Genomic DNA, 13,399 nt, shown 5'->3' on the forward strand with positions numbered 1-13,399 from the left:
CTCATCTTAAGATAGGGCCAGTTCTTTCTCTAACTCATGATGTAAAGCTCCCATGGGATCAGGCTGCAACTAGACTCCAGCTAGAATGAACTCCTTGCTTAGCACCTACCTATGCCCTGCCCTCCTCTTCTTCTTCTTCTTCTGAAAATACCTCCTCAATAAATCACCTCCACAAGAACTTCTGATCAGCTGGGAACCTGAGCTAAGACTTGGTATGGTACCACTTTTCTTAAATAAAGGATTCATCACCTCAGGTCTATTTGTCTAAAACAGGAATGAGACTAGATGAACCCAAATTGCTCTTGACTGTCTATTTAGTTCAACAGGTCAGTGCCAGGAATGGTGGCGCATACTTGCAATCCCAGTGGCTTGGGAGGCCGAGGCAGGAGGATCAGGAGTTCAAAGCCAGCCTCAGCAAAAATGAGGCACTAAGGAACTCAGTGAGACCCTGACTCTAAATAAAATACAAAATAGGGCTGGAGATGTGGCTCAGTGGTGGAGTAGCCCTGAGTTCAATCTCTAGCACCATATATATATATATATATATATATATATATATATATATATATACACATACACACACGTGTGTGTGTGTGTGTGAAAAATCCTAGCATAAACACTTCAATTTAATGAAAATATTACGGGGTCCAAATAGAGCTCTACTTAATTCCAGAAGAAAATGACTCATATCCACATCTGGTGCTCAGATATTCCCACTCATGAACACAGGCATGCCTACCTTCATGGGGACTGCATATTCCCAAAACAAGATCATCTTCAATGTGCTGCAGAATGTCAAAATTCTCAACATAAAAAACCATCTCTGGCCTCCCACTGATCTCCTCGAGCTGGGTGACATTGGAGCCAAATACTCCCACAGAGTAGATAATGATGCCTTCTTGCCGGAGGGCGACTGCTGGGTCCTTTACTATGTCCTGAGCTTCACCATCTGTGATGAGGATGAGAAACTTCCTGACGTTGGGCCGGGCCCCCTTGGCGGGGCTGAAGTACTGAGACACGAAGGTCAGGGCGCCACCAGTCAAGGTAGTTTCTCCAATGTGAGCCATTTGGTCTATTGCATTTGAAATGTCGCTTTGGGTAGTGAACCTGTTGAGCTGAAACTCCTCCTTATTGATGTCACTGAACTGCACTACGCCGATTTGCACCCGATCTGCCCCAATCTGAGATTTGCTCACGAGGTTTTTCATAAATATTTTCATTTTCTGGAAGTTTTCAGGTCCTATGCTGCCAGAGCTGTCCACCAAAAACATGATGTCAGCTTTCATGTCCTTGCAGGCTGCATAAGAGAAATTAGCATGTTTATTCAAGACAACTCCATGCCAAAAAAGAAAAATAAATAAATAAGAGTAAACAGGAGAATCCAAACCACAAATGATCTAGTGTGGAAGTTAAACACGTGCTTGGTAAGGATTATTAGTAGGTCAGTAAAGCAGTCTGCATTGTAGGATACATTGGGATGTTTAGCAGTATCCCTGACCTCTTCTCATTGGATGCTAGCAGGGCTTCATGATTATGACACCAAAATATCTCTAGAAGTTACCACATTCAACCAGACGGGAATAACATCTGATTGAAAACCACCGACTTACAGATTTCATAAAAGTGCTATAAAACAGAAATTTAAGTGAACCCTAAGTATTCCTGGAAATCTGAAGTCACTTGATCATATGATACAGGTGACATCTAACCACATATCTAGCCTGCAGGGATTTGTTGGAGAAAGCTAATTAATTATTATTAGGGAGAATCTTTCCAAATATTTTTGTTATTTTTCAATTATATCAGTAATTGAACGGTATCAATTAGAACAACACTACAGTGGGCTGTTTTTTGTTTTTTTGTTTTTTCTAGAGAACAAACACGGTTATAGTTGCACAGATCAACAATTCTCAACTTAGCAATGTACATTGTTCCCCTTAACCAGCAATGTCAAACATCACCATGAAGGCGATGTGTGAGCTAAAGTCAAAAGGCAAGGGCCACCATTTCTCTCACCTTCTTCAGCACAGATTTCTTGGACAACTTGGTTCCTTATGTCTTTCAACGCATCAAAGTCGTGCACATAGTACACCCTCTTCTCCTCTCCTGCGATTTCTCGTAGCTGTGTTTGGTTGGCCTCCTTGACCCCAATGGCATAGACACGGATGTTCTCCTCTCTCAGTCTGTTGGCAGGCTCTAAGATGCTATCCTTGGACATGCCATTTGTCAAAATGACGAGGTGGCAAGGCACTTTGTTTCCCCGCTGCTTCTTTGCTTTTTGCAACAACTTCAGTGTGAAATTCAGGGCTGCGCCCGTGTTTGTATTCCCACCCATCTGCCTGATGTTCTCTATGGCCTTTCCCAAATCATGCTTGTTGGAGTACTTATTGATCTCAAATTCCAAGTCCCAGCTGTCAGCGTACTGAACAGCCCCCACGCGCACCTTATGGGGGGCGATGTTGAACATCCCTACCACCTCCGACAGGAAGGTCTTCATCTCTTGAAAGTCTGTGGCCTGTGTGCTCCCGGAGCCGTCAATGAGCAGATAGATGTCTGCTTCCTCTGTGTCCACACATGCTATGATGGAACCAAAAAATTGAACATGACATTAGGGAGTAAATGTGGAAGAGAAACGGGCACAGAGGGGAAGAAGGACAAGGATTAGCCACCACAGATGGAAAACGGTGTTTGGGTTTAAAAGGTTTGCTTTCCCTAGCTTGAAGGGGGGGATCTTAGCATCAGTTGGGCCAAATGAATGCTTCTGAAAGTTTGAAATGATTACCCTAAAAATTTTCTGCCACCCATCAAAATAAATGTGGGTGTAGTAAAGGATTAGAAAACTTAAAGCTGATCTTTACAAGTCACTTCTTCCTGGAGTTAAATAACTGCTTAGCCAAAAGTCAAGTGATATGTTGTGACATGAAGAAGGTGTTTAACAGGTCCTTGTAGACATATGAGCTCCCTTTCTTGGAATTTAGAGCAAATCATGTACTCCGCATCCAATCCTATCAATTAACTAGAGTTATGGATATTGTCAGCAAACTTATGTGTGAAAGATAATGACACTTTTATAGTAAGTGAGATGTAAACACTTATTATAGAATATATACGAACATGTGATGTGTAAATACATGCATAAAAATCTTTCCACAGCATCACTGTGTTTACATGTAGATAGCAAACCATAAAAAAACATTGCCCTTCCTCTCTCTTCTGAAACTTGCAGACACCGGAGTAGTACTTCATGACAAATTAATTAGTTTGTCTGCTATCCAAATCACACTTCCTGTTTATTCTGGAAATTGGAATTGGGGTATGAGGGAAGAAGATAAGGAAAGTGAAAAGTACAAAAAAAAAAGAAAAGAAAAGAAAGAAAGAAATACAGAGCAGAGGAAACTCAGGCTGCTGAGGCAGGAGGATTGCAAGTTCTAGGTCAGCCTGGGCATCTTAGCAAGACCCTGACTCAACATAAAAAAAAAAAAAAAAAATGTAAAAAGGTTGAGGATGTAACTCAGTGGTAGAGTACCCCTGGGTTCAATTTCCAGTAAAGGGTGGGGGTGAGGGAGCAGGGAAAAAAATAGAAAAGAGAGAGAAATAGCAAATGATGGTATTCCAGGGGGTATAGAGTGACAAATGGAAATGGAGCCACTCTATTGGAAATGAGAAGGGAAATCCTCTTTAGCTATAGATTTTATTCTCCCCTAACTGGACTTCACATCATCAAGTTAAAATAAAAATTAGGAACTCATTCTGCCCACCCACATCATTATCATATTCCCACCAACTCCTTTTGCATATATAAATATTAGAAAGACAAGAAAAAAAAGCAAACATTCAAAAGACAAGAAAAAAGCAAAAGGTTCTGAACAGTCTTTCTCTCAGCAAGACTTTACCCGATTTGAGGGTTTCCGTGCGCTCTGACAAGACAGAGACGGTGTGTGTTATCTGGTTCCGCAGCTTCTTCAGGAACGTCTGGTTGTGGGCAGCCAGATCAGAGAAATTGCTCAACATGGAGACATACTGCTCGGCAGGGTGAGATGCTACCTTTTGCAGCTGGGTCCTGCTGGCGCCTTCGATGCCCATGGTGAAGATGGTCACACCCTCGCGCCGGAGGTTAACAGCTGCCTTGGTCACGTTATCTTCCGAAGCTCTGTGGGTCACCAGCACCGCGATCTGGGACACACCCTGATTTTTCCGACTGCCTTTCTGTGCACTGAAGACTTCCTTTCTGATCTTCCTGATGGCAGCCCCTGTGTAGGCCTGCCCGGCCCGGGGAGACAGGCTCTGTATACGCTGGAGAACCTCTGACTTATTGACGCCTCTGCTCAGTGAACTGATCACTTTGGTCTCATTGCTGTAGGCCACAAGGCCAACCCTCATGCAGTTCTCCTTGATGTCAAGGGCAGAGACACTTTCTTCCAGGAATGCTTTAAGGTAGTCGAAGTTCTCCTGGCTGCCATTGATGGCTACATCCAACAGGAACACAACGTCAGCCACAGAAGGGCCTTGGCACACTGTGGTGGGCAAGGAATGAACAGGCATGATATTAGCTGGAGATGTGGCATTTCTGCTGAGCATCAGAAGACATGGAGAACATATACCAGAGCTTGGTTATCTGCTTAAAGAAAGAAGGAGGTGTGTGAAATGAGTAGGAAGCTGAGATCAAAAGGACCTGGGTTCAACTGCTGAATCTCCCAGTTTCAATTTCCTCAGCTGTCAAATGGAGATACAATTCTCATCTCATAGAGATACTATGAGAATTAAATGAGATAATATACTTAGTATGTGACTGATACATAAGAGTCACTTGAAAAATAGTAGCTGTTAAATATTAAAATCATTGAAGCATCATTACCATTATAATTAACAGTTACAGTCCAAGTATTACTAAGAATGGTAATGAATACACATGCACATTCAATTGCTTTATTTGGGAAAGATGTTGCTAATAAGGATTCATATTGTCATAGGCTTACCACAAGATTAATAGGTCATTAAATAAGTCATCTCGAACTGATTTATCCGAGAATAATGTGAGTTTCCTATGCTACTTATTTGGACATGCACATTTGGAGCAAATTGTTTTTTACTGGTTCTTCCTGTTCCTCATTTGCATGATGTTTATAACTCTTGGCCTTTCTAGGACAAGAGAACAGACAGCAGGCTGGCTGTGGAGATCCGGGAGAAACTAACTCAGAACAGGGCAGCAGGGAGGGAGGCATTGTGGGCTGACTACCTGGCTTGAAATCTGGAGACCTGACTTAGCTCTGACTGCAAATTGCACCCAGTTCCCTGGGTGAGGCCATATCACTGGTAAGGACACCTGTAGTTTCCTTCCTGCAGAATAAGGAGTTTGGGCAAACAAAAGTTGTTTTTTAGCTGTAACATTCTCTGATCACAGTTATGTGGCTTCAGGAATCATACATTTCTTTAGGAACAAAGTTACCTTTTAAATGAGCCAGTAATGAAACGATGTAACAACTAGATCCCAGGGAGATAGCTTAGACTTAAGCTGAGGAGCAGGAAAGAGGGCATCCTGAATTTTAAGAAATCTGAATGAAGTGCAACATGAATAAGCAAAGCATGAGAATCAAGACCTGTGGGTATCATTAGATTTAAAATCTTCACAATTATCAGATCCTCCAGAAAACATGGATATTTAATATCTGAACACGCAGCCCATTTTGAGAAAGGAGTATTCAAAGAGTTGCAATCCTATCCCCCCCGTATTGATTTTTCAAAAGCATTTTATCATCACTCCTATATGTGCATCCCAATTTCACCTTCTACGAGGTGATCATTGACCGTTCCTTCTCTGTACTTGGTTGCATCCTTGATGATCTGCGTCATGTTTGGGGAGAACATGCTGAGGTCTCTGACCGTCCGAAGGTTGAAGTGAAACTGAGATGTGGCCATGGCCTTCAGGTTTTCCTTGGAAGCCTTCTGCATCCCCACAGAGATGATTTTCACCCCATCTTTCCGCAGGGCCTTCGAAGCCTCTTCCACATCATCCTCAGATTCAGCTGAAGCCAGGACCACCAAAATAGGAGGAAACAGTTTCCTGTCTCTTTCATCAGAAGGTGCAGAGAAGTAGATCCTGTGAGCCTCCCGAAGAGCGTTTCCTATCCTCAGGGATCCGCCAAGGAACCCAAAGTTCTTCTTGAGATGGTTCAGCATGGGGTTCCTGCTCCTGAAGGTATTCAGGTTGAATTCATTGTGGAGCATGTCACTGTACTGGGCCAGGGCCACACGATACTTGTTGGCCTCGATAGGGAGACTGTTGATCATTTTATTGATGAAAAATTTCACAAATGGGAAGGCCTTAACTCCCAGGTGATCAGAGCTGTCCACCAGAAACACCACATCTGCATACTCAGGGCCTGGGAAACCAGAAACAAACATGTAAACAAAGCGAAAACTTTAATGCCAACCATATAGGGGAAAACTTACTTTTCATTTCATTTTATTTTTTAAGTGCCTTCTCAATGAGCGGATTCATTGAGAGTCCAAAACTGCACTTTCTCTTAAGAAAAAGAAATACTGATTTCTTGGGCTGATTCTTTTAAAAAAAAAAAATTTTTTTTTATTTGTAGTTGGACACAATACTTTTATTTTATTTTTTTAAATTTTATGTGGTGCTGAGGATTAAACCCAGCGCCTCCCATGTGCTTGGTGAGCGCTCTACTGCTGAGCCACAACCCCAGCCCTATTGGGCTAATTCTTTTACACAGTTTCTCATTTGAGCATCTCACAAAATTAAGCATCACTTTTGCAAAAAAAAAAAAAAAAAAAAAAAATTAGCTAATTAGGAATAGGCAAATTAGAGAAGTAAAACATCATGGGTGTTTAGACTGTTAGTAGATAATTTCTCCTAATATATGTATTTTTGGCTTTCAGAATTCTATCTCAATTCGATCTCGACAGGATACAAATTTTATTTGAGAATCAGGCTCCTTCTAATTGATTTGAGTGTTGAAATCTGAAAGTCTTTCATTGTGATTCTTAGTTATGCAATGCAACAAGTTAACTTATAAACATATTAGTTTGTATTCTAAAGTATCAAGTTGATGAAATTTAAAAATACACAAATAATGAAAATACGGGATTGGCTTAATCTATTTTAAAGTTACTTATAATATTTTTGAAGACTTATGTGATTGAGTGTCATAATTGATAAATTTATTTTCACATATGCAAAATATGATGGCACTAGTATATTTTAGGCTAAAAAAGGGATTATAGTTTTAAAAACAAATAATTTTTATATGAAAACGTAATATTTTGTTGAACTTCTAAAACTTCATTTAATGTTAGATTTGATGTTAGGTATCTAGAATTGTATATTTACAAGTAGAGAATCACAGGGGTTCAAACACTGATGTCATTTACTGGTGGTCATTTAGAGCAAGAGTTCTCAGTACCTAAGCATAAGATCCACTTCTTGTCCAGGGAAAAGAGGGGAATGTATGTGTGTTTACATGTACACGTGTGTGGTTTATATTTAAGGAAAGACAGTGTGTATCAACAAGTAATGAATAAATAAATAAATAAATAAATAAAAAGAAATAAATATATCATAAAAAAAAGTAATGAGACCCTGACTGTGTCATCAGCTAACTCTCTGAGCTCTGTCAAACCATCCAATATACTTGGTCTTTAGTTCCCTCTACTTTAAATAGATTCAACTAGAAACCACCTAAGGTTCCTCCTCCCTCTGAGATTCTCACCATCTGAAATGGTTACTATAAAAATTCTAATCAAATTAAAATAACTTCAATATTTTCTTTCCTGCAATTGCTAGGTAACCAGCTTTAGTTCTTTGAGTTATTTCGTTTTTCCTTACAGTGGTCTGTCTGATCCAGACATAGTGGATAATTCTTTCTTGTCTTTTACATAACCTGATCCCAGTCCCACCTGAGGTTCCTGTCATGATCATACAGCATTGCAGAAATAAGTGAGGGCAATCAGACCTCAGGCTGGATGGCCAGGTGAGCCCTGCTCAGGGTGGCTCCACTCAGGACCACTGGGGACCTTTAGTAAATCCCTATATGTTGTACAGGGAAAGGAAGCATAGGTGATTGGCACGGGAGGCAGATTCAGCTTCCAAAAAGGTCCTTCGTTATGTCTGAACCATGAAATGACTGGGAAGAAAATTTGCCTCTCCTTTAAAAGTTGAAGACTCAGTGAGACATTGAAGGACAACATTTGCAGGGCAAAGTCTAGTTTATCTCTTTGTAAAAGTTGCTTCCAAGGTCAGAGACCTCAAGGAAGCTGTAAAAGCTGATGTAGGTGGTCCTGGACATGAACTGACCAGCACAAGAACCAATTACTTGATTAGGTAGTAGAGGTGGTGAAGGGCAAGTCAGGGTTTGGACTTTAATTCCATTGCACACAGATTGCTGACAGACGGTAGACAGCTACGGAACTTTCTCTCCAGGGTGAAAGCCTGTTCTTTATGATAAACAGACTAGCAGTTTAAATTGGAGCAAAATCTGGACGCTTAACCAAGACAACCTTTTGGCACAAATGAATTAGAAAGAGACATTCCAAATTTTCCAGGCCTGAACCTAATAGTAACAGAATTTTCATGTAACCTCCCAGAAGACCCAAAATGGGTTGAAACTGAGGACAAAATGACAACTTCCATATCTTTCTATCACTAACAAGGAATAAAGTCCAGAATTTTCAAAGGAACAGAGAGTAATCTTGAAACAAAATAAGTTGACCTACCATTCCCATCCTCGCTACTATCAAAATCAAAACAAAGTGATAGAAAACTTAACTTTTAAGTAGGTCAAACTCACTTATCATCTCTTTACTATGGTGAAATTTAAGAAAAAGAATTCTTTTCATATTTTTTCCTTACCAGAATCTTGGTTCACAGAAACATGGAAACAAGTTATTATGAGGAACAAAATCAGCCACATTTTCATATTATGTCCTGAAAAATCTCCAACTCGAAATCTGAAAAAGCAAAAATATAAACATCTATGGATGTTATTTATGAATCCAGACTCATACACAACAGGACATGAAATGATACAATGAACTGGGTGTGACAGGGGACAAGAATGTTGGAGGTTTACTGACCTTCTAATTGGTGAAGTGCCTTTGAGAAAAATGAAGCATCATTTACAGAGTTGTAAGAATTTGTCCTGGTCCCCAGACCTGTAGAGACATGGCATGTTGGGTGGTCAGTCGGAGCAGACAGGTGCGTTCTAGTTCCAATGATATTATGTCCCCCTATTACTCGTTTCCCTGGACCCTTGTGTCATTCTCTGTTCACTCATTGTCATGACAATTCAGAATTCACAGTTGGGACACAGTCTAAAACCTGTAAGGTAATCTCATCATCATGAACATGTAGGTGTATTTCATCTTTGAATAATAATTATTTCTAGATGTGGTCAAAATTCCCTGTTTTCCCCTCTTCCTTGCTAATTAGAAAGGTAACTATCTCCCTTTATCCCTAAATTTGAGAGAAGACATACACACCAAAACAAAAAACAAAACAAACATAAAAAAAAACTAAGCAGTGACTTTCCATAGTTCATGTCATGTCTTTCTCTTTAGAATGAGGAACATAATTTGTGTACAACTAACAAGCAAAGCATGAAGAAAGAGTTTTCCAATTCTGGTCACTCCTCCAGCATGTTCAGCTACCTTGAAATGTTCCTTTCATGAAACAAATAGGATATTAAAGATATTGGAAGTAAATATCATAATGAAACACAGATTGAGTTCATTCATTTTCCCCTTGAACAAAAAAATGAATGGATCCATTTCTGATGTGTTAACAATCGAGGGTCTCTATGTCCTGCTTACTTGTTTACAAATGTATTTGCAACACTATGTATGGGTATCTTGCTCCAATTCAGACAGGGTGCTATTGTTTAATATTTTACCTCTTTAGAAAAGGGACCTTTGACATGAGAAATGCCATCCTATGGCTTTACCTAATTCTATTGTCACTCTGATATTCTGCAGTTTGGGACTTGGTTCCAGTCCTTCACAAGAAATCAAGACAACCTGAAGTTTTGAAGCTGTATCCAATCTATCAGTCCTATTCCAGTCTGTGAGCTGAAGGGGAATCTTAAGGGGTTATGTTTAGTTCAACTCATTCATTTTAGAGGAACTTAGGCACAAAGTGGATTGCCTAAAGTGAAAATCAAGTCATGCCATCCTGTATTTTTTTTCTATTTTATTGTGTCAAACAATGAATTATAAATTCTACCATTCATCAAACCTTACTCTGTGCCTGGCTCTGGCTACACATTTGTTCTATTTGACATTGACAGCAGCCCTAGTAACAAGCACTATTATTGTTCTTATTTTGTAGATGAAGAACCAATTCCTAAAGGAGAAATAAATAACAGATGCAAAGTCACATTGGTAAATAGGCCACCGTTGAAACTGGAACTCACATCTGTATGCTCCTAAACCTGTCATTTAAAATTCAGCTACTCTGCATCCCAAACCCAATATTATGAACTTGCAAAGTGTCTCCTCTTTTTTTTTTTTTTTTTTTTGGTCTTTTTTTCTAAGGAATAGGAGTGACTGGTACTTGTTTGCATACCTTTGTGGTTTTGATTTTCAAAATCAAGGCTTCATACTATTTTCTTCTTTTTTGTTTATATTATGAGCTTCATAAATTTAGTGCAGTCTTTCAAGTTACAAAAGATCAAAGAGAAAGTGCTTTGGGATGAATCCATGAGATGAAAGATTTTAGCAGTCAAGATGGGAAGAAAACATTACTGAGCAAAGGTTAAGCACCTGGAGAGAGAAGCTAGTGTTAAATAAGGCCACGAGAGTCCCAAAGCAGCACATGGCATCTGCAAGTTTCTCCATGTGGATTGTGAGTACCATTGGTCCCTTAAAAAGTGAGTTCTCTGGGTTAGTATGTTTATGCAACAATTTTCTTGCAGCCTTTAAACGGAACCCCAAACCGGGTATGCTGTAAGGCCACACAGTGTTGAAGCCCAGTGAAAGTTCTCTGGAGGTACTAGGTGCCCTACTTTGTATGAATGCAGCAATGGTGGTGTGTGTGGTAGGAGAAATGGTGGGACCTCATCCTCTGTTCAAGCTCAGGAGGCAGGGAGAATGAGTTCATTTTGTGGCCCACCAAGACAAGGATTATGATCTACATGTTATTCTACTGCCAGAAATGACCAGGATTCTCTAGTAAGTAGTATGACATTTGCATTTTTTCTATATCTGATCCCTTGGAGACAATAATGAGGGGAGAATGAAGGAGTTATTTAAAGCAATCAAAATAAAATGTAAATTCATAATACTCTCCATCCTAATAGAACAAGGAGATTGATTGCCTCTCATTAATGTAACAAAGGCACGGGTCTCCTCGATCTGAGTTTTGTTGCCCTCCATCCATCCTAAATCAAGCAAGCTGAGGCCAAGGCAAGTCTTGTATGTGTCAGAAAATCCTTTTCAAAAATCTGGATCTCTGTAAACTTTCAGTTGAGAAGGTAGAATGTTTCTAATTTAAACCACAGCTGCAAAAGCAGCACAGCCACCCAGGTCTTGGCTTCAAACCCTGAATGTTCAGAACTTGTGTAACCCCCTCTCTTGAGGCTACTGAGAAGCAGGGGTTTCAGGGAGACTTCTGCCCTGAACAAGCCAACTCATAATCCAGGTCAGGTCTGCAAAAAAAAATAAAAAATATATTAAGAGCCCGGAAGAGATACAAAAGAGACTTCAGCAAAAATGAAGATAAATGTCATTTCTTTTCTTTAAAATGAGGCCTACAGAGTAAATGATTTTTAAGTACCCATTTTTTTTTTCTTCAGAAACAGAAATATTATCCACTGTTGCACTGGGTCTTTGCCACAGCATCAAAGATACTTGGCTGTTGGCTTATTTAGCACTTGATGTCTCACTACTTTGCTTCCTCAAGCCATTCTACTCCTCAGAAGTCAAAAAGTAGAAAGAAAAATATTCAAAGTGAGACTAAAGTCCACACTAGAATGCTGCAAGATAAGTCCTCGGCACACAACAGGCACAAATATTGGACCATTGATGGTCAGAGAAGCAAAACACACCAGCATTCTTGGAGCAAGCAAGTCACACAGTTTTCACTGTCCCTGCCATACTTCCTTCCAGTTGCATTTTCTGGTGTCACAAATAGAAGCTTCATACTTGGATCACATTTGGAAATGGTCATGCAAGTGACCTTGCCACTTTGTAACATGAACACTTTTCATGTTGAGGTGGTTGGCTGAGTGGAAGGAGCCCAGGCTATGAAGTCTCATCTCCTAGGTTCCCCTCCATCCCTGAACAATTGTGTGATGTTAGATACCACCACCTCACCTCCCTGAGTTCCTAACCTGAAGCACAAAGAGTTACATGCTAAGTCCAAGAAGTGCCACATTTCAATAGTTCTTTGGCCTAACAACTATAACCAAGAAAAGTATAAGCAATTAAGCCAAGAGGTGAAACTCTGAGGTATGTTTTGAAACGGCCTCATGGAGGAAGCTATCCCTCAGATGACCACCTGTGGCAGGTCCTAGGGACCAGCAACAGCACAGTTAGGGATCAGGTCTAGGCCACTGATCATTCCCGGCTCAAAAATTCTTCTGGGGTCCTTTAGGATTCTTTAGCACTCAGAGTGCAGGGGGCTGAGATTTCAACAAAAATCCACTGGAAATTAACTGTCCAACTAAGAAACTAGAAAACATAATAAATGCAAAAGAAATATAAATACTAAAATGCTAAAAATAAGATCAGAAATCAACAAACCGGAAAAGTAAAGATAAAATAAAGAAAATTAAGCTTTGAAAAGAGAAATCTCAGTACAGTCTGATCAGTAAAAAAAAAAAAAACAACATATTGGTATTCTTAACAAGGCTCACCCTTGGAAGAGAGTATTTAACCAGAGCCCACCGCTGGAGTTTTATCAGAGCCTAATCAATCTGGGGGAAGGGAAATACTCAACTCCTGCCCCTTTAGTTATCCAGTTCTGCTAAAAGTTAGAGGGAACTGAGAAACATATGTGAAAGTCACAGTTCAGAGGCACAGGCTCCCTAGACCACTGAGACCTAAGCATAGGAGTATAGTATATTGCTCCTCTCTCTGTTTCTTACCACCATATTACTAAAGACCCAGTCACAGCCACTCCTTTTACCTAATATATCATATCCAGATATAGTATAAGACAAAACTAAGAGACAAAAAACACAATTTGAAGATACACAATATACATTAGAACCAGACTCAGATACGGTAGGAATGTTGGGATTATCAGACCAGGAATTTAAAATAACTATGATTCATATTCTAAGGGCCATAATAGATAAAATAGACAGTGTGCAATAAAAGATAGACAGTGTAAGCAGAGAGATGGAAATTCCAATAAAGAACCAAATTGAAAAGCTACAAGTAAACA

General features: G+C 39.8%; 1 protein-coding gene across 1 annotated transcript in view; it reads right to left on the reverse strand.

The window, feature by feature from the left end:
• Col6a6 (collagen type VI alpha 6 chain) overlaps positions 1 to 8,927 on the reverse strand; it is a 104,313-nt gene extending 95,386 nt beyond the window's left edge. The window contains exons 1-5 of the mRNA XM_027934046.2: positions 8,867 to 8,927; positions 5,784 to 6,380; positions 3,894 to 4,514; positions 2,017 to 2,577; positions 740 to 1,297 (exon numbers count right to left, since the gene is read on the reverse strand). Coding sequence (XP_027789847.2) covers positions 740 to 1,297; positions 2,017 to 2,577; positions 3,894 to 4,514; positions 5,784 to 6,380; positions 8,867 to 8,927 — 2,398 coding nt within the window. The remainder of the gene's footprint in view (positions 1 to 739; positions 1,298 to 2,016; positions 2,578 to 3,893; positions 4,515 to 5,783; positions 6,381 to 8,866) is intronic.
• Between the last annotated feature and the right edge of the window lie 4,472 nt (positions 8,928 to 13,399).

The sequence above is a fragment of the Marmota flaviventris genome, chromosome 8 (genome assembly GCF_047511675.1).
Source record: "Marmota flaviventris isolate mMarFla1 chromosome 8, mMarFla1.hap1, whole genome shotgun sequence".
Classification (NCBI taxonomy): domain Eukaryota; kingdom Metazoa; phylum Chordata; class Mammalia; order Rodentia; family Sciuridae; genus Marmota; species Marmota flaviventris.